This window comes from Sciurus vulgaris (assembly GCF_902686455.1).
Source record: "Sciurus vulgaris genome assembly, chromosome: 9".
NCBI classification, from domain to species: Eukaryota; Metazoa; Chordata; class Mammalia; order Rodentia; family Sciuridae; genus Sciurus; species Sciurus vulgaris.
In genome coordinates this window covers 102018702-102039203 of record NC_136469.1, presented here as the reverse complement: position 1 = coordinate 102039203, position 20502 = coordinate 102018702, and the positions used below count along the sequence as shown (strand labels likewise).

General features: G+C 38.7%; 1 protein-coding gene across 1 annotated transcript in view; it reads right to left on the bottom strand.

The window, feature by feature from the left end:
* The window catches only part of LOC306669663 (cyclic nucleotide-binding domain-containing protein 2-like), a 106885-nt gene that overhangs the window by 7987 nt on the left and 78396 nt on the right, over positions 1-20502 (bottom strand). The window contains exon 12 of the mRNA XM_079153780.1: positions 17109-17168. Coding sequence (XP_079009906.1) covers positions 17109-17168 — 60 coding nt within the window. The remainder of the gene's footprint in view (positions 1-17108; positions 17169-20502) is intronic.

Genomic DNA, 20502 nt, shown 5'->3' with positions numbered 1-20502 from the left:
TGTCTGGTTTAGGTATCAGTGTGATATTGGCTTCATAGAATGAGTTTGGTAGGGTTCCCTCCTCTTCTATTTTATGGAATACTTTGAGAAGTATTGGAATGAGCTCTTCTTTAAGGGTTTTGTAGAACTCGGCTGAGAACCCATCTGGTCCCGGACTTTTCTTTGTTGGTAGGCTTTTGATGACTTCTTCTATTTCAGTACTTGAAATTGGTCTATTTAAATTGTGTATGTCCTCCTCGTTCAGTTTAGGCAATTCATATGTCTCTAGAAACCTGTTGATGTCTTCGAAATTTTCTATTTTGTTGGAGTATAGATTTTCAAAATAGCTTCTAATTATGTTTTGTATTTCACTCTTGTCTGTTGTAATATTTCCTTGTTCATTCCGAATTTTAGTGATTTGGGTTTTCTCTTGTCTTCTCTTTGTTAGTGTGGCTAAAGGTTTATCAATTTTGTTTATTTTTTCGAAGAACCAACTATTTATTTTGTCAATTTTTTGTATTGTTTCTTTTGTTTCAATTTCATTGATTTCAGCTCTGAGTTTAACAATTTCCTGTCTTCTACTACTTTTGGTGCTGTTCTGTTCTTCTTTTTCTAGGGCTTTGAGCTGTAGTGTTAGGTCGTTTATTTGTTGAGTTTTACTTCTTTTATTAAATGTGCTCCATGAAATAAATTTCCCTCTAAGTACTGCTTTCATAGTGTCCCAGAGATTTTGATATGATGTTTCTTTGTTCTCATTTACCTCTAAGAATTTTTTAATTTCCTTCCTAATATCTTCTGTTATCCATTCATCATATAATAGCATATTGTTTAATCTCCAGATGTTGGAATAGTTTCTGTGTTTTACTCTTTCATTTATTTCTAACTTCAATCCATTATGATCTGATAGAATACATGGTAGTGTCTCTATCTTCTTGTATTTGCTAACATTAGCTTTGTGGCATAAAATATGGTCTATTTTAGAGAAGGATCCATGTGCTGCTGAGAAGAAAGTGTATTCGCTCTTGGTTGAATGGTATATTCTATAAATGTCCGTTAAGTCTAAATTATTGATTGTGTTATTGAGATCTATGGTTTCTTTGTTCAATTTTTGTCTGGAAGATCTGTCCAGTGGTGAGAGAGGTGTGTTAAAATCACCTAGTATTATTGTGTTATGGTCTATTTGGTTTCTGAAATTGAGAAGGATTTGTTTGACATACATGGATGAGCCACTGTTTGGGGCATAGATGTTTATGATTGTTATATCTTGCTGATTTATGCTTCCCTTAAGCAGTATGAAATGACCTTCTTTATCCCTTCTGACTAACTTTGGCTTGAAGTCCACATTATCGGAAATGAGGATGGATACTCCAGCTTTTTTGCTGAGTCCATGTGCATGGTATGTTTTTCCCCATCCTTTCACCTTTAGTCCATGGGTATCTTTTTCTATGAGGTGAGTCTCTTGCAGGCAACATATTGTTGGATCTTTCTTTTTAATCCAATCTGCCAGTCTATGTCTTTTGATTGATGAATTCAGGCCATTAACATTCAGGGTTATTATAGAGATATGATTTGGTTTCTCGGTCATTTGGTTCATTTTTTAAAATTTTATTTATTTATTTGTTTGACACAACTTGTTTCCTCCTTTATTTGACAATTCCTTTAGGATAATTCCTCCTTTTGCTGATTTGCTTCTTTGTTTTTCATCTCTTCCTCATGGAATATTTTGCTGAGAATGTTCTGTAGTGCTGGCTTTCTTTTTGTAAATTCTTTTAGCTTTTGTTTATCATGGAAGGATTTTATTTCATCGTCAAATTTGAAGGTAAGTTTTGCTGGGTATAAGATTCTTGGTTGGCATCCATTTTCTTTCAGGGCTTGGTAAGTGTTGTTCCAGGCCCTTCTAGCTTTTAGGGTCTGGATTGAAAATCTGCTGATATCCGTATTGGTTTCCTCCTGAATGTAATTTGGTTCTTTTCTCTCACAGCCTTTAAAATTCTGTCTTTATTTTGTATGTTAGGTATTTTCATAATAATGTGCCTTGGTGTGGGTCTGTTGTAATTTTGTGTATTTGGAGTCCTATAAGCCTCTTGATCTTGATTTTCCATTTCATTCTTCAGATTTGGGAAATTTTCTGATATTATTTCATTGAATAAATTGTTCATTCCTTTGGTTTGTTTCTCTAGGCCTTCCTCAAACCCAATAATTCTTAAATTTGGCCTTTTCATGATATCCCATAGTTCTTGTAGATTCTGTTCATGATTTCTTACCATCTTCTCTGTTTGTTCAACTTTGTTGTCAAGGTTAAATATTTTGTCTTCAATGTCTGAGGTTCTGTCTTCCAGGTGTTCTATCCTATTGGATATGCTTTCTATGGAGTTCTTAATTTGGTTTATTGTTTCCTTCATGTCAAGGATTTCTGTTTGGTTTTTTTTCAATATCTCTAACTCTTTATTGAAATGATCTTTTGATTCCTGTATTTGCTCTTTTAATTGTCGATTGGTGCGATCATTCAATGCCTGCCTTTGCTCTTTCATCTCATCATTCAGTGTGTGCATTTGCTCTTTCATCTCATCGTTGGCTTCTCTGATCATTTTAATTATGTACATTCTGAACTCCTTTTCTGTCATTTCTTCTGCCATGCTGTCATTTGGTTTTATTGATGTAACATCTAGATTTGTTTGTGGCATTTTCTTTCCTTGTTTTCTCATATTGTTCAGGTATCAGTGGACCACTGAGATATTGCAGATTTCCTCTATTGACTTACAATGTCCCTGAAGATTTCTATATATATCACCCCTTAGCCTTCAGTAGGCTGAAGTCTTGGAGGAAGTTGATAATGCGGTGCTCCACAAGGAAGCTGCCTCTCTAGGAGTGGTGGCCTTCAGGTGGGGTATAATCCCTGGTAGTGGGCAGAGGTGCCTCCACTTGTTGACCAGTGGTCATCCAAAGGGGACCTAGGCTGCGGGCTGAGGCAAGGCCTGTTTGGGCCTGAGTCTCTGGTTTTACCGTCCTTGTGGGGAAACCTCACCCGGCAGGGAAGACTCACCCGGTGGGGAGGTCTTGCTGGTCAGTTCCCTCCTAGAAGTTCCCCTCAATTTACAGCTACCGCCTGGGCTGGGCTGCCTTCCACTGCAAAGTTCCCAGGGGCCCGGCCCTGCCTCCTGGGAGCCTCACCCTTCGCAGATGAATCTCCTTAGGCTGCCCCTCCTCAGAGAATCTGCCCGCAGGCGTGGAACCTTCGCTCCGCCCTAAGCATGTCTCTGTGAGGCTCTTCCACCAAGAAGCCTCCTAGATCCTGGGACCCTGCTCTGCACCTAATCGCCTGGCTATGCGGCCCCTCCTCTGAGCAGCCACCTGGGGCCCCGTTCAATCGCTCTGAGTCCCAGAGACCCGCCACACGCCTCTTCCTCCAGACAGCCGCCCAGTATTCCGGTGCGGTCACTAGGAGTCCAATAAACTCACTGCGTGCCTCCTCCTCCACCAACCACCCATAGCCCTAGGCAATCAATCACTCCGAGTCGAAGTGACCCTCCCCGTTCCTCCTCCTTCTCCAGATAACCCCCCGGGTGTTCAGGAGCGGTCACTCTGAGTGGCTCTGAATCCACGTGACTCGCAGCACAGGTCCTCTGGGCAACCGCCTGGAGCTCTGGTGAGGCCACTCAAGACCAAGTGACCCACCACGCTTCTCCTCCAGGCAGCCCCCCTGTGTTCAGGAGCTGTCACTTTAAGTCCAAACAACTCACCACTCACCTCCTCCTCTAAGCAGCCGCCTGGAGCGCTAATGCAGTCACTGCGAGTCCAAACGACCTGCCGCGCTCCTCCTCCTCCTCCTCCTCCTACTCCTCCAGGCTGGCCCCGGTGTTCAGAAGTGGTCTGAGTCCAAACAGCTCGCCACGCAGCCCCTCCTCTGGCAACCGCCTGTAGCTCTGGTGTAGTCACTCCGAATCCAAGCGGCCACACTCCTCCTCCTCCTCCTCAGGGCAGGCCCCGGTGTTCTGAGTCCACACAGCTCTCCTCGCCACTCCTCCCCTGGGCAGCCGCCGGAGCCCCAGTGGTTGCTCCGAGTCCCAGCGCTGTGCTGAGCAGCCTCCTTTACGGCGCTCCCAGTTGCCCGAGTTCACTGCTCCAGTGGGGGGAGGGGCATCTACTTCACAAAGTAGACAGCTCTACTTCACAATGTTCCCTGCGTTCCGGGACTACTGTCCCATCCGGGACGCCTCCCCAACGGGAGAGAGTCACTCGGCTGCTTTGAGTTTGTCCCAAGTGTCTCAATATCTCCTCTTTTGAATCCTGAGTCCTGGAGCAACATGAAATGCAGCCACCCTCTAGGCCGCCATCTTGAAACCTCCCCTTGTCTTATTCTTGATTTCAGAGGAAATGTTTTCCATTTTTCTCTGTTATGATGTTGACCTTGGATTTGTCATATATAACTTTTACAATGTTGAGGTAAGTTCCTTCTATCCTTAATTTCTCTAGAGATTTAAATACGAATGATTGCTGGACTTTGTCAAATGCTTTTCCTGCATCTATTGAGATAATTATATAATTTTTGTCCTTCACTTTATGTCTTGAATGACATTTATGGATTTGTTTATAAAAACCAACCTTGCATCACTAGAATGAAACCCACTGGGTCATGGTGCAGTATCTTCTTAATTTATTTTTGAATGCAGTTTTAATAATGTTCTATTAAGGATTTTGCATGTATGTTCATCAGGGATGTTAGTATGACGTTTTCTTTCCTTGATGTGTCTTTGACTGGTTTTGGTATCATGGTAATTCTGGCTTCATAAAATGAATTTGGCAGTGTTTCTTCCTTTTCTATTTCAAGGAATCATTTGAGGAAGATTGACATTAGTCCTTTTTTAAACGTCTGATAGAACTTAACTGAGAATCCATCTAGTCCTGGGCTTTTCATTGTTGGAAGGTTTTTAATTACTGCTTCAATTTCATTCCTTGATATTGGTCTGTTTAAGTTGTCTTATTTGGTTTGATATGAATATCATCTTGGTTCAGTTTGAGTAGGTCATATGTGTCTAGAAATTTGTTAGTCTTCAAAATATTCTAGGTTACTGTAGTAAATTTTCAAAATAATTTCTAATAATCCATCATATTTCAGAAGTGTTTTATTGATTTAGGTCTTCTCTTTCTTTTGTTTATTTTAGTTAATGGTTTATCAATCTTGTTTATCTTTTAAATAAGCTAACTCTGTTTCATTGACCCTTTGTTTTGTTTTTTATTAATCTCAATTTCACTAATTTTGGCTCTGATCTTAATTATTTCCATAGTTCTATTAATTTTGTAATTTGTTCTCTTTTTGCAGGGCCTTCAGGTATAACATTAGACTATTTATTTGGTATCTTTCTATCTTCTTAATGTAGGAGCTCAATACTATAAACTTTTCTTTTAGAACTGCCTTCGTAGTTTCTCAAAGGTTTTGAGGTATTTTATCTCTATTCTCATTTATTCCTAAGATTTTTTTTTTATTTCTCCCCTAATTTCTTCTGTGACCCATTCCTCATTCAAAAGTATATTATTTAATCCCCAGGTGTTAAAATAGTTTGTTTTTTTATCTTGTAATTGATTTCTAATTTCATTCCATCTTGAGTTAATAAGTTAATAGAATTCAAGCAATTATATCTCTTTCTCTCTCTTTTTTTTTTTTTTTCTATTTGCTAAGTCTTGATTCGTGCCCTAAAATATAATCTGTTTTGGAGAAAGTTCCAGATGCTGCTGAAAAGAAAGTAAATTCAGCTGTTGATGGATGAAATATTCTATAGATGTCTATTAGGTCCATTTGATTAATAGTATTTTTCTGAACAGTTTTTACTTAATTCATGTCTACATGACCTATCTAATTGTGAGAGAGGTGTATTGAAATCACCCAGTATTATCTATTGTGGTCTATTTGGTTCTTTATAATGAGTAGGGTTTGTTTTATGTACATAGTTGCACTGTTGTATAGGCAAATATTTACCATATCTTCTTGTTAGATGATTCTCTTAGCCAGTATGAAGTGACCTTCTTTTTCTCTTCAGATTAATTTTGACTTGAAGTCTATTTGGTTTAATATGAAAGTAGCTATCCCTGCTTGCTTTCAGTTTCCATTTGCATGAAATGTGACCTATCATGTTTTCTTGCAGCTTTTAAAATTCTATCCTTATTCTTTATATTAGGCACCTTAATTATAATGTGCCTTAGAGAGGATCTCTTTGGACTTTGGTTTCTATGTGCATCTTTATTTAGATTTCCATCTTGTTCTAGGATTTGGAAATTTTTCTGATATTATTTTATTGAAAAGGTTCTTCATTACTTTAGTTTGTATATTGGAATTCTTCACTTATGCCAAAGATTCTTAGATTTGGTCTTTCTATGTTACTCCAGATTTATTGCATATTCTAGTGATGGTCTCTTAATATCTTTTCTGTATTGTCAACTTTATTTGCAAGATTATATTCTTTGTCTCCAAGGCAAAAATTATCTTCTAAGTGATCTAATCTATTGGTGATGCTTTCCATTGAATTTTTTTTTTTAGATTTTTTTAGTTAAAAATAATAAATTTACATAGGGCAATGTTGTTTGATTCATTCTGTTATTTTTTTCCCTTCCCTCCACCCCTCCCACCCCTCTTTTCCTTCTATACAGTCCTTCCTTCCTCCATTCTTACCACCCTCCTCAACCCTAACCCTAAACCTAACGCTAACCCTAACGCTAACCCCTCCTATCCCCCATTATAAGTCCTCATCTGCTTATCAGCAAAATCATTCGTCCTTTGGTTTTTTGAGATTGGCTTATCTCACTTAGAATGATATCCTCAAATTTCATCCATTTGCCTGCAAATGCCATAATTTTATCATTCTTCATGGCGGAGTAATATTCCATTGTATATATATGCCACAGTTTCTTTATCCATTCATCAACTGAAGGGCATCTAGGTTGGTTCCACATTCTGGCTATTGTGAAGTGAGCAGCTATGAACATTGATGTGGCTGTATCTCTGTAGTATGCTGATTTTAAGTCCTTTGGGTATAGGCCAAGGAGTGGGATAGCTGGGTCAAATGGTGGTTCCATTCCAAGCTTTCTGAGGAATCTCCATACTGCTTTCCAGAGTGGCTGCACTAATTTGCAACCCCACCAGCAATGTATGAGTGTACCTTTTTCCCCACATCCTCACCAACAGCTATTGTTGCTTGTGTTCTTGATAATTGCCATTCTAATTGGGGTGAGATGAAATCTTAGGGTAGTTTTGATTTGCATTTCTCTTATTACTAGAGATGTTGAACATTTTTTCATATATCTGTTGATTGCTTGTACATCTTCTGTGAAGTGTCTGTTCATTTCCTTAGCCCACTTGTTGATTGGATTATTTGTATTCTTGGTGTAGAGTTTTTTGAGTTCTTTATAGATTCTGGAAATTAGCACTCTAACTGAAGTATAAGTGGCAAAGATATTCTCCCATTCTGTAGGCTCTCTCTTCATATTACTGAGAGTTTCCTTTGCTGAGAGAAAGCTTTTTAGTTTGAATCTATCCCAGTTGTTGATTCTTGTTTTCATTTCTTGGGCTGTGGGAGTCCTGTTAAGGAATCCTGATCCTAAGCCAACAAGTTGAAGGTTTGGACCTACTTTTTCTTCTGTAAGATGCAGGGTCTCTGGTCTGATTCTGAGGTCCTTGATCCATTTTGAGTTGAGTTTTGTGCAGGGTGAGAGATAGGGGTTTAGTTTCATTCTGTTGCGTATGGATTTCCAGTTTTCCCAGCACCATTTGTTGAAGAGGCTATCTTTTCTCCATTGCATATTTTTGGCACCTTTGTCTAGTATTAGAAAATTGTATTTATTTGGGTTTGTGTCCATGTCCTCTATTCTGTACCATTGATCTACCTGTCTATTTTGGTACCAATACCATGCCATTTTTGTTACTATTGCTTTGTAATAGAGGTGAAGATCTGGAATTACGATACCCCCTGCTTCGCACTTTTTACTGAGGATTGCTTTAGCTATTCTGGGTTTCTTTTTCCTCCAGATGAATTTCATAATTGTTTGCTCTATTTCTGTACGGTACATCATTGGGATTTTAATTGGAATTGCGTTGAATCTGTATAGCACTTTCGGTAGTATGGCCATTTTGACAATATTAGTTCTGCCTATACAAGAACATGGGAGATCTTTCCATCTTCTAAGGTTTTCTTCAATTTCTTTCTTTAGTGTTCTGTAGTTCTCATTGTAGAGGTCTTTCACCTCTTTTGTGAGATTGATTCCCAAGTATTTTATTTTTTTTGAGGCTATTGTGAATGGGGTAGTTTTCCTAATTTCTCTTTCTGAAGATTCATCACTTATGTATAAAAATGCATTGGATTTATGAGCATTGATCTTATAACCTGCTACTTTACTGAATTCACTTATGAGTTCTAAGAGTTTTCTGGTGGAATTTCCAGGTTCCTCTAAATATATAATCATGTCATCAGCGAACAGGGATACTTTGAGTTCTTCTTTTCCAATTCATATCCCTTTAATTTCTTTGGTTTGTCTAATTGCTCTGGCTTGAGTCTCAAGAACGATGTTGAATAGAAGTGGTGAAAGAGGGCATGCCTGCCTTGTTCCAGTTTTTAGGGGGAATGCTTTCAGTTTTTCACCATTTAGAATGATATTAGCCATGGGCTTAGCGTAGATGGCCTTTACAATGTTAAGGAATGTTCCCACTATCCCAATTTTCTCTAGTGTTTTGAGCATGAAGGGATGCTGTATTTTATCGAATGCTTTCACTGCATCTATTGAAATAATCATGTGATTCTTACCTTTAAGTCTGTTAATATGGTGAATGACATTTATTGATTTCCGGATGTTGAACCAACCTTGCATCCCTGGGATAAAACCCACTTGATCGTGGTGCACTATCTTTTTAATATATTTTTGTATGCGATTTGCTAAAATTTTATTGAGATTTTTTGCGTCAATGTTCATTAAGGATATTGGTCTGAAATTTTCTTTCCTCGATGTGTCTCTGTCTGGTTTAGGTATCAGGGTGATATTGGTTTCATAGAATGAGTTTGGGAGGGTTCCTTCCTCTTCTATTTTATGGAATACTTTGAGAAGTATTGGAATGAGCTCTTCTTTAAAGGTTTTGTAGAACTTGGCTGAGAACCAACCTGGTCCCGGACTTTTCTTTGTTGGTAGGCTTTTGATGACCTCTTCTATTTCATTGCTTGAAATTGATTTATTTAAGTTGTGTATGTCCTCCTAGTTCAGTTTAGGTAATTCATATGTTTTTAGAAACTTGTTGATGTCTTCGACATTTTCTGTTTTGTTGGAGTATAGATTTTCAAAATAGCTTCTAATTATGTTTTGTATTTCACTCGTGTCTGTTGTGATATTTCCTTATTCAGTCCGAATTTTAGTAATTTGAGTTTTCTCCCTCTTTCTCTTTGTTAGTGTGGCTAAAGGTTTATCAATTTTGTTTATTTTTTCAAAGAACCAACTCTTTATTTTGCTAATCTTTCCGACTGTTTCTTTTGTTTCAATTTCGTTGATTTCAGCTCTGATTTTAACTATTTCCTGTCTTCTACTACTTTTGGTGTTGGTCTGCTCTTCTTTTTCTAGGGCTTTGAGCTGTAGTGTTAAGTCTTTTATTTGTTGATTTCTACTCCTTTTGTTGAATGTGCCCCATGAAATAAATCTTCCTCTAAGTACTGCTTTCATAGTTTCCCAGAGGTTTTGATATGATGTGTCTTTGTTCTCGTTTACTTCTAAGAATTTTTAAATTTCCCTCCTGATGTCTTCTGTTATCCATTCATCATATAATAGTGTATTATTTAATCTCCAAGTATTGGAGAAGTTTCTGTTTTTTATTCTGTCATTTATTTCTAATTTCAATCCATTATGATCTGATAGAGTACAGGGTAGTATCTCTATCTTCTTGTATTTGCTAACAGTAGCTTTCTGGCATAAAATATGGTCTATTTTAGAGAAGGATCCATGTGCTGCTGAGAAGAAAGTGTATTCATTCTTTATTGGATGGTATATTCTATATAAGTCAATTAAGTCTAAATTGTTGATTGTGTTATTGAGATCTATGGTTTATTTATTCAATTTTTGTTTGGACGATCTATCCAGTGGTGAGAGAGGTGTGTTGAAATCACCATTATTATTGTGTTGTGGTCCTTTTGATTTCTGGAATTGAGAAGGATTTGTTTGATGTACATGGATGAGCCAATGTTCGGGGCATAGATATTTATGATTGTTATGTCTTGCTGATTTATGCTTCCCTTAAGCAGTAGGAAATGTCCTTCTTTACCCCTTCTGACTAGTTTTGGCTTGAGTCCACATTATCTGAAATGAAGATGGATACTCCAGCTATTTTGCTGTGTCCGTGTGCATGGTATGTTTTTTCCCATCCTTTCACCTTTAGTCTATGGGTATCTCTTTCTGAGATGAGTCTCTTGCAGGCAGCATATTGTTGGATTTTCCTTTTAATCCAGTCTGCCAGTCTATGTCTTTTGATTGATGAGTTCAGGCCATTAACATTCAGGGTTATTATTGTGATATGATTTGTATTCCCAGTCATTTGACTCATTTTTGTTTTTTGACATGATTATTTTCTCCTTTATTTGGCTATTCCTTTAGGCTAGTTCCTCCCGTTGCTTATTTGCATCGTTGTTTTTTATCTCTTCCTCATGGAATATTTTCCTGAGAATGCTCTGTAATTCTGGCTTTCTTTTTGTAAATTCCTTTAGCTTTTGTTTATCATCGAAGGATCTTATTTCATTGTCATATCTGAAAGTTAAGTTTTGCTTGGTATAAAATTCTTGGTTGGCATCCATTTTCTTTCAGGGCTTGGTAAATGTTGTTCCAGGCCCTTCTAGCTTTTAGGGTCTGGATTGAAAAATCTGCTGATATTCTTATTGGTTTCCCCCTGAATGTAATTTGATTCTTTTCTCTTGCAGCCTTTAAAATTCTGTCTTTATTTTGTATGTTAGGTATTTTCATAATAATGTGCCTTGGTGTGGGCCTGTTGTAATTCTGTATATTTGGAGTCCTATAAGCCTCTTGTACCTGGTTTTCCATTTCATTCTTCAGATTTGGTTAATTTTCTGATATTATTTCATTGAATAGATTGTTCATTCCCTTGGTTTGTTTCTCTAAGCCTTCCTCAATCCCAATAATTCTTAAATTTGGTCTTTTCATGATATCCCATAATTTTTGTAGATTCTGTTCATGATTTCTTACCATCTTTTCTGTTTGGTCAACTTTGTTTTCAAGATTAAATATTTTGTCTTCAATATCTGAGGTTCTGTCTTCCAGGTGTTCTATCCTACTGGTTATTCTTTCTATGGAGTTTTTAGGTTGGTTTATTGTTTCCTTCATTTCAAGGATTTCTGTTTGTTTGTTTTTTTTTTTTTTTCAGTATCTCTAACTCTTTATTGAAATGATCTCTTGCTTCCAGTATTTGCTCTTTTAATTGTTGATTGGTGCGATCATTTAATGCCTGCATTTGTTCTTTCATCTCCTCATTTGCTTCCCTGATTGTTTTAATTATGTACATTCTTAACTCCCTTTCTGACATTTCTTCTGCTGTGCTGTCATTGGGTTTTATTGATATAGTATCTAGGTTTGTTTGGGACATTTTCTTCCCTTGTTTTCTCATATTGATCAGATGTCAGTGGGACTCTGTGATAATGCAGATTTCCTGTATTGGCTTATAGTGTCCCTGTAGATTTCCAGTGTATCACCTCCCAGCCTTCAGTAGCCTGAAGTCTTGGAGTAACTTGATAATGCAGTGCTTCTGAAGAAAGCTGCCCCTAGCCCTCTACTGGTTCTGGGAAGAGACCTGGAGAGGTCTCTGGCTGCCCTGCCCTGGTCCTAGAGGCTGCTTGCGGGTCGGAGGTCTCCGCTGGCTTGGGGACTTGTGGCTGGCTCTGTGTAGAAAGGCTCTCACTGGGCAGTCTGCTCCGAGAAGCTAGCCTATAAAGGCGCTTCCCGCCAGAGGGAGCCGGGCTGCTTGGGGAAGTCCCTGGCTGCCCTGTCCTGGTCTCTGAAGGAACCTGTGGGCGGGCCAGAGCTCACTGCGTGCTGGCTCAGGGACTTGGAACTGGTTCTGTGCAGAAAGGCTCTCACTGGGGGGCCTGCTCCAAGAAGCTGGAATATCTGGCCCTGTGGGAGGAGCCCACCGCTGGAGTGCTCAGGGCTGCCTGGGGGAGACTATAGCTGCCCTGTCCTACTCTAATAAGCTGCCTGAATCTGGGCCTGCCACCCGGGCCAAGCTTCCCCAGGTGGGGGAGACTCACCCTGTGGTTCTATTTTAGTTCAAGTCTCTCAATGCCTCCCCTTCTTGAATCCTGGGTTTTGGAGCGACTGGAGATGCAGTCACCCTCTAGTCCGCCATATTGGATCACCCTGTGGAAAAAGCTTGCGGCCGGAGGGGGGCAGGGCCGCCTGGAGAGGTCTCTGGCTGCCCTGCCCTAGTCCCAGAGCCTGCTTGGGGGTTGGAGGTCTCCACTGGCTTGTGGACTTGTGGCTGGCTCCCGTGGTTCTATTTTAGTCCGAGTCTCTCAATGCCTCCCCTTCTTGAATCCTGGGTTCTGGAGCGACTGGAGATGCAGTCACCCTCTAGTCCGCCATCTTGGATCGCCCCCTCCATTGAATTTCAAACTTGATTTATTGAGTCTTTCATTTCCAGGATTTCTATTTGATTCTTTTTCAGAATCTCCATCTCTTCATTGAAATAATCTTTCATATTCTGTATTTTCTAAGTTCATTCCTTACATCTCTTTTAGATAACTGAAGGTTTTAACTATGAACTTTCTAAATTCTTTCTCTGACCTTTCCTCCACCATGGTGTCAATGGAATCAATTGGTAAAGTGTTGTGGATTTTGGGGATGGTTTATTCCTTTGCTTTTTCATACTGCTTATTGTCTACCTATTTATTGGGAGGATTAGCACTTCTACTTTTATGCAAAGGACTACTTAGTGAGTTTCTTTCTCTTAAGCACTCTAGGCTGGGCAAACATCCAGGTATTGATACTTTCACTCAACACGTGTCTTCTGCAGTTCCCAGAATTAGCACCAGTTTGAGAGAAGACATTAAATCCTATTTACTACAATCACTTCATAGTGAAACCATGTACTGATCAACCTTAGGAAAAACAAAAACGTGTTTATAACATTCTCCACAGTTGCTCTGATCTAGGTTCAGAATTATAGTGATGTTCTGTAATAGGTTGAGAAATTAGTTATCAAACATAGTAAAATTTGTATTACATTATATAGGGGCAGAAAGAGAGAGGAGAGAGAAAAAAAGACCAAAATTAAAAAAGAAGAAAAATAAATACAGAGAAGACAGGAGAGAAAAATACAAACCAAGGTAAAGAGATGGATGGGAGGGGTAGATTTGAGGCAGTAGCAGGTAATGTAGCAAAGTGTGACTAAGAGAAGCAAGTGTAAACCTAATACAGGAAAACAAAAAGGGAATGATTCCAATCAATGCTTTTAAACATTGAAAGTAATACAATCAGATGGACTGAGGGCACAATATTGAATATTAGGGGAACAACTACCAAATCAAAATGAAGAGTAATATATTTATGATCAGAACTGATATTAGAGTTACTTATGGTAATCCATGCGAAGGTGGAGAAAACTCTTATTGAGTCTTCTGGTTTGGCACCTATTACTCTTCATTTTTGGATCCTCCTAGAGGTGCTGGGGAATAAATGCTACTTCCCTGGTTGCTATGGATTTCTCAGCAGCCGATTCCTGGTTGTCAGCCTACGCACCAGTCTACATGCTGTGTTGGAGGGTGCTGTGTTGAGTCTGTTGTCTCTTTCTACTGGGTTCAGGGAGTACAGGATGCAGGCTCAGGTCATTCACTCAGGCTGCTGTGGAGTGTTTTGCACTCACTCCCCTCCACAGGGTCTTCTTTAAAATGGTATAGAGCCTAATGGCTGTCTGCAATTGTGGGGACTGTGATTGCGAGCTCTCTGTGGGCCATCTGAGGCACAGAAGCCTCTGCCCAGGCTGATATAGATCACTGGTGTACTGTCCTCCCTGTGATTGGAAAAGAGAGCCAGTTGGCCTGTCTGCATCTGAGCTCTTATGGCCCAGAGTTGTGAATCCTGGGCATTCACTCCCATCTTTGCCTGATCTCCCACAGAAGCTGCGTGGAACCCTGGGTCAGGGCTCCTCTCTGATCATCTGTTCTTTCACTGCTTCTTTTCTGGGCTGTGGAGGGGTCAGAGGATCTATCCTCTCTGCCACCTTCTACAACTATATATGAACTTTTTGTGAAGCTTTGTACTACTTGTGCCTGTGATAGACTTTGTTATTATTTTAATTCATGTTCATCATTTCAGCTTATTTGTTTCCCTCTTCTTATCTTTTGACTTTTGGTTGCAAAATATTAGTACCGTTGTAAGGGAAGAAGTTTGGGAATCAACTTCTGGCTCTGCAATTTGCTATGTAAGATACTGGACCAAATCCTTAACTTTATGGAGACCAATTTTGTTTTTAAATTTTGTAAAACGGAGATAATCATTAATTTATGGAATCATTATAAGGATCAACTAAGAAATCATACATAAAATCCTTACTGTGGGCCTGGTGCAGTGGCACAGGCCTATAATCCCAGTGGCTCAGGAGGCTGAGGCAGGAGGATCTCGAGTTCAAAGACAGCCTCAGCAAAAGCAAGGTCTAAGCAACTCAGTGAGACCGTGTATCTAAATAAAATGTAATATAGGGCTGGGGATGTGGCTCAGTAGTTGAGTGCCCCTGAGTTCAATTGCAGAGATCAAAAAAAAAAAAAAAAATCCTCATTGTAGTTTTTCTTTTGTTGGTTACTTAAATGGGAGGCTCCTCCTTCTGTAAGAAGCAGCACAGACAGCCTCCACCTCAAAACTGATAGTTGTCTAGGTCATGAGAGTACAAGTAAATATTCATTTAAAAATGTATGCAAACTGAAAAGTAAATACAGCATATATTAGATTCTAATAGCAGGCTCTAAGAGGACTATAATCTAATCTTGAGTCTCATTCCTACAGAGCTCATCAAGAATGGAGTCAGTCTCAGAGCCAGATAATGAGAAAACAAATAAGCTTTATTCTGATTCTCTGTCTGAGCCTCTTCCACAGAGACATAGTGGAGTGACAACACACAAAGGCCGTAATCAGTCATCTTGTGTCTGTGGCGACCACTTGAAGATCTGGAAAAAGACCTTGCTTTATTTGAGTTTAAAGTTAATGGTAACCTAAACAAGTCATTGAAAAGTATTTTGTAAATATACATTCTTGAAGAAAATGATTAGCAATCAGGAAATATTTAGGTAGAATGGGTGAGATTACGGGAAAGATGAATGAGATGAGATTTTGCCTTTTAAGAAACCTCAACCTGCTTTGGAAGACAAGACTCAATCTTCAAATAGGTGCATTCTGAAAAATGCAAGGATCTAATTTTAATGAATTGAATTCATATATGGAAGAAATTGACGTATTTTGCCGGCTGAATAGGTGCCAAACAGTGGGGGACCTGGTGTCTCAGTACTCACAGCAATGCTGTGAAGAGGATATAATTATTCTTAGTTTGTAGATGAGGTCATTGAAGCTTACACAGGTGAGACGACTTGGACAGGGTCACATAACTAGGGAGCGACCATTCCCAGAAGGCAATGCAGGTTAATGTCTCTGGATCCAACATCCTGCTATTTTCACTACCTGGGATGGTGACTGGGATTGTGAAATGCCCTTTAAAGGAGGAATCTGCAAATTTTTGTGACAGCTTAAATAGGGATGATATTAATATCAATATTTTATTAACAAAACCACAGGGAGCCCTGACTGAATCTTAATGAAATCTTTCGTAAGCCAGACAAGGTGGGAGCATAAGGCAACGGAAATCCAGTTAAGTGTGTTGAAAGAATCAGATTCAATTTCATCCACCTATTCAAACAGACTCAGCTTAATAATTTCAGTAATCATATTACTGTCCTCTTATGCAGTGTTTTAATTGTTGACATTTAAAATTTATTATTGCTATTATTATTATTATTTTTTTTTTTGCATTGCTGGAGATTGAACCCAGAGTCTCACACAGACTAGACAGGTGCTCTACCATTGAACTAGGCTCCCAGATCAAGCCTTTTATATTTAGAGGGAAACACTGTAGAGGGGGCAAGACATTCTATTAGAAGATCTGGGTTTGAGTTTCAGCCCCAAATTACTGTGGTATGCCCTTGGGAAGCTCATATAATCACTTTTAGTCTTGTATGAATACTAATAGTTATCCTGTCCAATTCTGTCATCTACTTCCCTACTTACCTGCCCCCTGTACCCATTTACTCATCCATTTTTCAATTATTCCTTCTACATACATTTATTGAGTATCTATGAAGTGCCAATCACTTGGGATATAACAGTTAAACTAGACTGAGACTCTGCCCTTGAGGAGCCCATAATCTAGAAAGAGACAGGAACAGAAAACAGTGTGGTAAAACACCATGGGTACTATAAAGAGAATCTGTCCTGGTCACAGTGAGGAGAAAGGAGAGGTCATTTCAACTTGGTGGGAGGGAGAGTGAAAAGACACCTCCCTCACATCATGGGAGAGAGGTAGGACAGGTATCATGAAAAAGTGACTCTTGAGCTGAGTCTTGATAAAGTAAAATCTGGGTGATGTTGCAAAGGGTGTTCTGGCCAGAGGAAAATACACAGGTATGATAGGGTGTCGTCGTCAGCGACACATAGCTTGATGTGGCTGAAACATGGGGAAGGGGAGATGCCAGTGGAGACCAGCTGGAGGGAGGGCGTGTCATGAAGAAGAGGTTCAACTTTATTCTTTGGGCACTGGGAAGTGAAATGATCAGATTTGCATTTGGAGAAATGACTGGCTGTGGTGTGGAGAAGCTACGTGGAGATCAGGAGAGGCAATATGTGACCCGCAGTGAACTGCAGATGACTCTCTAAATCATTACCTAAGTGTTTGCTTTCATTCATAGCAAATATGTCAGGATTCACTATATTATAGCCCATGTGTAACTGAAAACCATGAATTCTCTTGTATTCTATGCATTTATTTAAATAAACAGACCTATGAAGTAAAATATTTTTCTTCAATCAGAGCTAAATTATAGTAATACTCTAAGGAAACTCACAAACATTCCACCTTGTTCCAGAATTCTTATCTTGACAAAACATGCTGCTGGTGAAGATCCCTGAAAAGTATAAATCAAAAGATTAATGATTTTTTAAAATTTTAGACCAATATCCTTGATGAATATAGATGCAAAGATCCTTAACAAAATATTGGCAAACCGTATCCAAAAACATATTAAGAAAATTGTGCACCATGATCAAGTGGGGTTCATTCCTGGAATGCAAGGATGGTTTAACATCTGTAAATCAATAAACGTAATCCATCATGTCAATAGACTTAAGGATAAGAATCATATGGTTATTTCAATTGACGCAGAAAAAGCATTTGACAATATATAACACCCCTTCATGCTGAAAACACTAGAAAAAATAGGGATAGTAGGAACATACCTGAACATTGTAAAGGCTATTTATGCTAAGCCCATGGCCAACATCCTTCTTAATGGAGAAAAACTGAAACCATTCCCTTTAAAAATGGGAACAAGACAGGGATGTCCTTTTTCACCACTTCTATTCAACATTGTCCTCGAAACTCTAGCCAGAGCAATTAGGCAGACTAAAGAAATTAAAGGGATACGAATAGGAAAAGAGGAACTTAAGCTGTCACTATTTGCGGATGACATGATTCTATATTTAGAGGATCCAAAAACTTCCTCCAGAAAACTTCTAGACCTCATCAATGAATTCAGCAAAATAGCAGGCTATAAAATCAACACGCATAAATCTAAAGCATTTTTATACGCAAGTGATGAAACAGCTGAAAGGGAAATGAGGAAAACAACTCCATTTGCAATAGCCTCAAAAAAAAATAAAATACTTGGGTATCAATCTAACCAAAGAGGTAAAAGATCTCTACAATGAAAACTACAAAACACTGAAGAAAGAAATTAAGGAAGACCTTAGAAGATGGAAAGATCTCCCATGTTCTTGGATAGGCAGAATTAATATTGCCAAAATGGCCATACTACCAAAAGTGCTATACAAATTCAATGCAATTCCAATTCAAATCCCAATGACGTACCTCACAGAATTAGAGCAAGCAATCATGAAATTCATCTGGAAGAATAAGAAACCCAGAATAGCTAAAGCAATCCTTAGCAGGAAGAATGAAGCAGGGGGTATCGCAATACCAGAACTTCAACTCTACTACAAAGCAATAGTAACAAAAACAGCATGGTATTGGCACCAAAATAGACAGGTAGATCAATGGTACAGACTAGAGGACATGGACACAAACCCAAATAAATACAATTTTCTAATACTGGACAAAGGGGCCAAAAATGTGCAATGGAGAAAAGATAGCCTCTTCAACAAATGGTGCTGGGAAAACTGGAAAACCATATGCAACAGAATGAAACTAAACCCCTATCTCTCACCCTGCACAAAACTCAACTCACAATGGATCAAGGACCTTGAAATCAGACCAGAGACCCTGCATCTTATAGAAGAAAAAGTAGGTCCAAATCTTCACCTTGTTGGCTTAGGATCAGACTTCCTTAACAGGACTCCCATAGCACAAGAAATAAAAGCAAGAATCAATAACTGGGATAGATTCAAACTAAATAGATTTCTCTCAGCAAAGGAAATGATCAGCAATGCGAAGAGAGAGCCTACAGAGTGGGAGAATATCTTTGCCTCTCATACTTCAGATAGAGCACTAATTTCCATAATATATAAAGAACTCAAAAAACTCTACACCAAGAATACAAATAACCCATTCAACAAATGGGCTAAGGAAATGATCAGACACTTCACAGAAGAAGATGTACAAGCAATCAACAGATATATGAAAAAATGTTCACCATCTTTAGTAATAAGAGAAATGCAAATCAAAACTACACTAAGATTCCATCTCACCCCAATTAGAATGGCGATTATCAAGAACACAAGCAACAATAGGTGTTGGAGAGGATGTGGGGAAAAAGGTACACTCATACATTGCTGGTGGGGTTGCAAATTAGTGCAGCCACTCTGGAAAGCAGTGTGGAGATTCCTTAGAAAACTTGGAATGGACCTACCATTTGACCCAGGTATCCCACTCCTCAGCCTATACCCAAAGGACTTAAAATCAGCACACTACAGAGATACAGCCACATCAATGTTCATAGCTGCTCAATTCACAATAGCCAGACTATGGAACCAACCTAGATGCCCTTCAATTGATGAATGGATAAAGAAACTGTGGTATATATATACAATGGAATAACACTCAGCTATAAAGAATAATAAAATTATGGCATTTGCAGGCAAATGGATGAAATTGGAGAATATCATGTTAAGTGAGATAAGCCAATCTCAAAAATCCAAAAGAGGAATGATCTCACTGTTAAGCGGATGATGACACTTAATGGGGGGTGTTAGGGGGGCAAGAATGGAGGAAGGAGGGACTGTATAGAGGGAAAAGAGAGTGGGAGGGGTGGGGGGGAAGGAAAAAATAATGGAATGAATCAAACATCATTACTCTATGTAAATTTATGAATATGCAAATGGTATGCTGTTACTCCATGTACAAACAGAAACAATATGTATCCCATTTGTTTACAATAAAAATAAATTAAAAAAAGACAAAAAATGAAAAATTCTTTGAAATGAAAACAACCAAAAGAAAAAAACATATGTGCTCATTTTAATGTTTTTGTTTTGCAATTGTTGGATGAGTAGGTTTCTTTTCATTTTTTAAAGTTTACAATTAAAAAGATTTGTTTGCCTTAAAAAAAAAATTAATGATTTTTGAAAATCACAGGTTGATGAGGCTCTGGAGAAATTGGCGATTATCAAGAACCCAAGCAACAATAGGTGTTGGAGAGTATGGAAGATTTGTGCACTGTTGGTAGGGATGTAAAAAATGGTGCAGCCATAATGAAAAACAGCAGGACAGTATCTCAAAAAATTAAAATAGAATCAGTGTATGACATAGCAGTTCCACTTTGGGGCACATACCCAAAGAAGTGAAATTCAAAACAGGAGCAATTATTTGTACATCTATGTTAATAACATGTTATCACAACAACCCAAAGTTGGAAGCAAAGCAAGGGCCCACTGATGGGTAAAGGAATAAACAAAATGTCTATACACACAATGGACTATTATTCAGCCTTAAAAAAGGAAGGAACTTCTGATACCTACTACAACCTGTATGTGTACACACATACGCTGCTTAGAGAGTAATTACTTCCAAGTCATTAGGATGGATGGTGTTTTTCAAACCCGAGTAAGAATAAGAATCACCTGGGGAATGAGTGAAAATTGCAGATTCCCAGCACCATCTCCTCCCACCAGATTCTGGTTCAGTAGCTGTGAAACCAAGGAATCTGCATGTTGGCCATACATGGGGAGGGGATGCCAATGCTCGAGTTTCACAGACATTCTTTGAGATAAACTGCACCACGGATG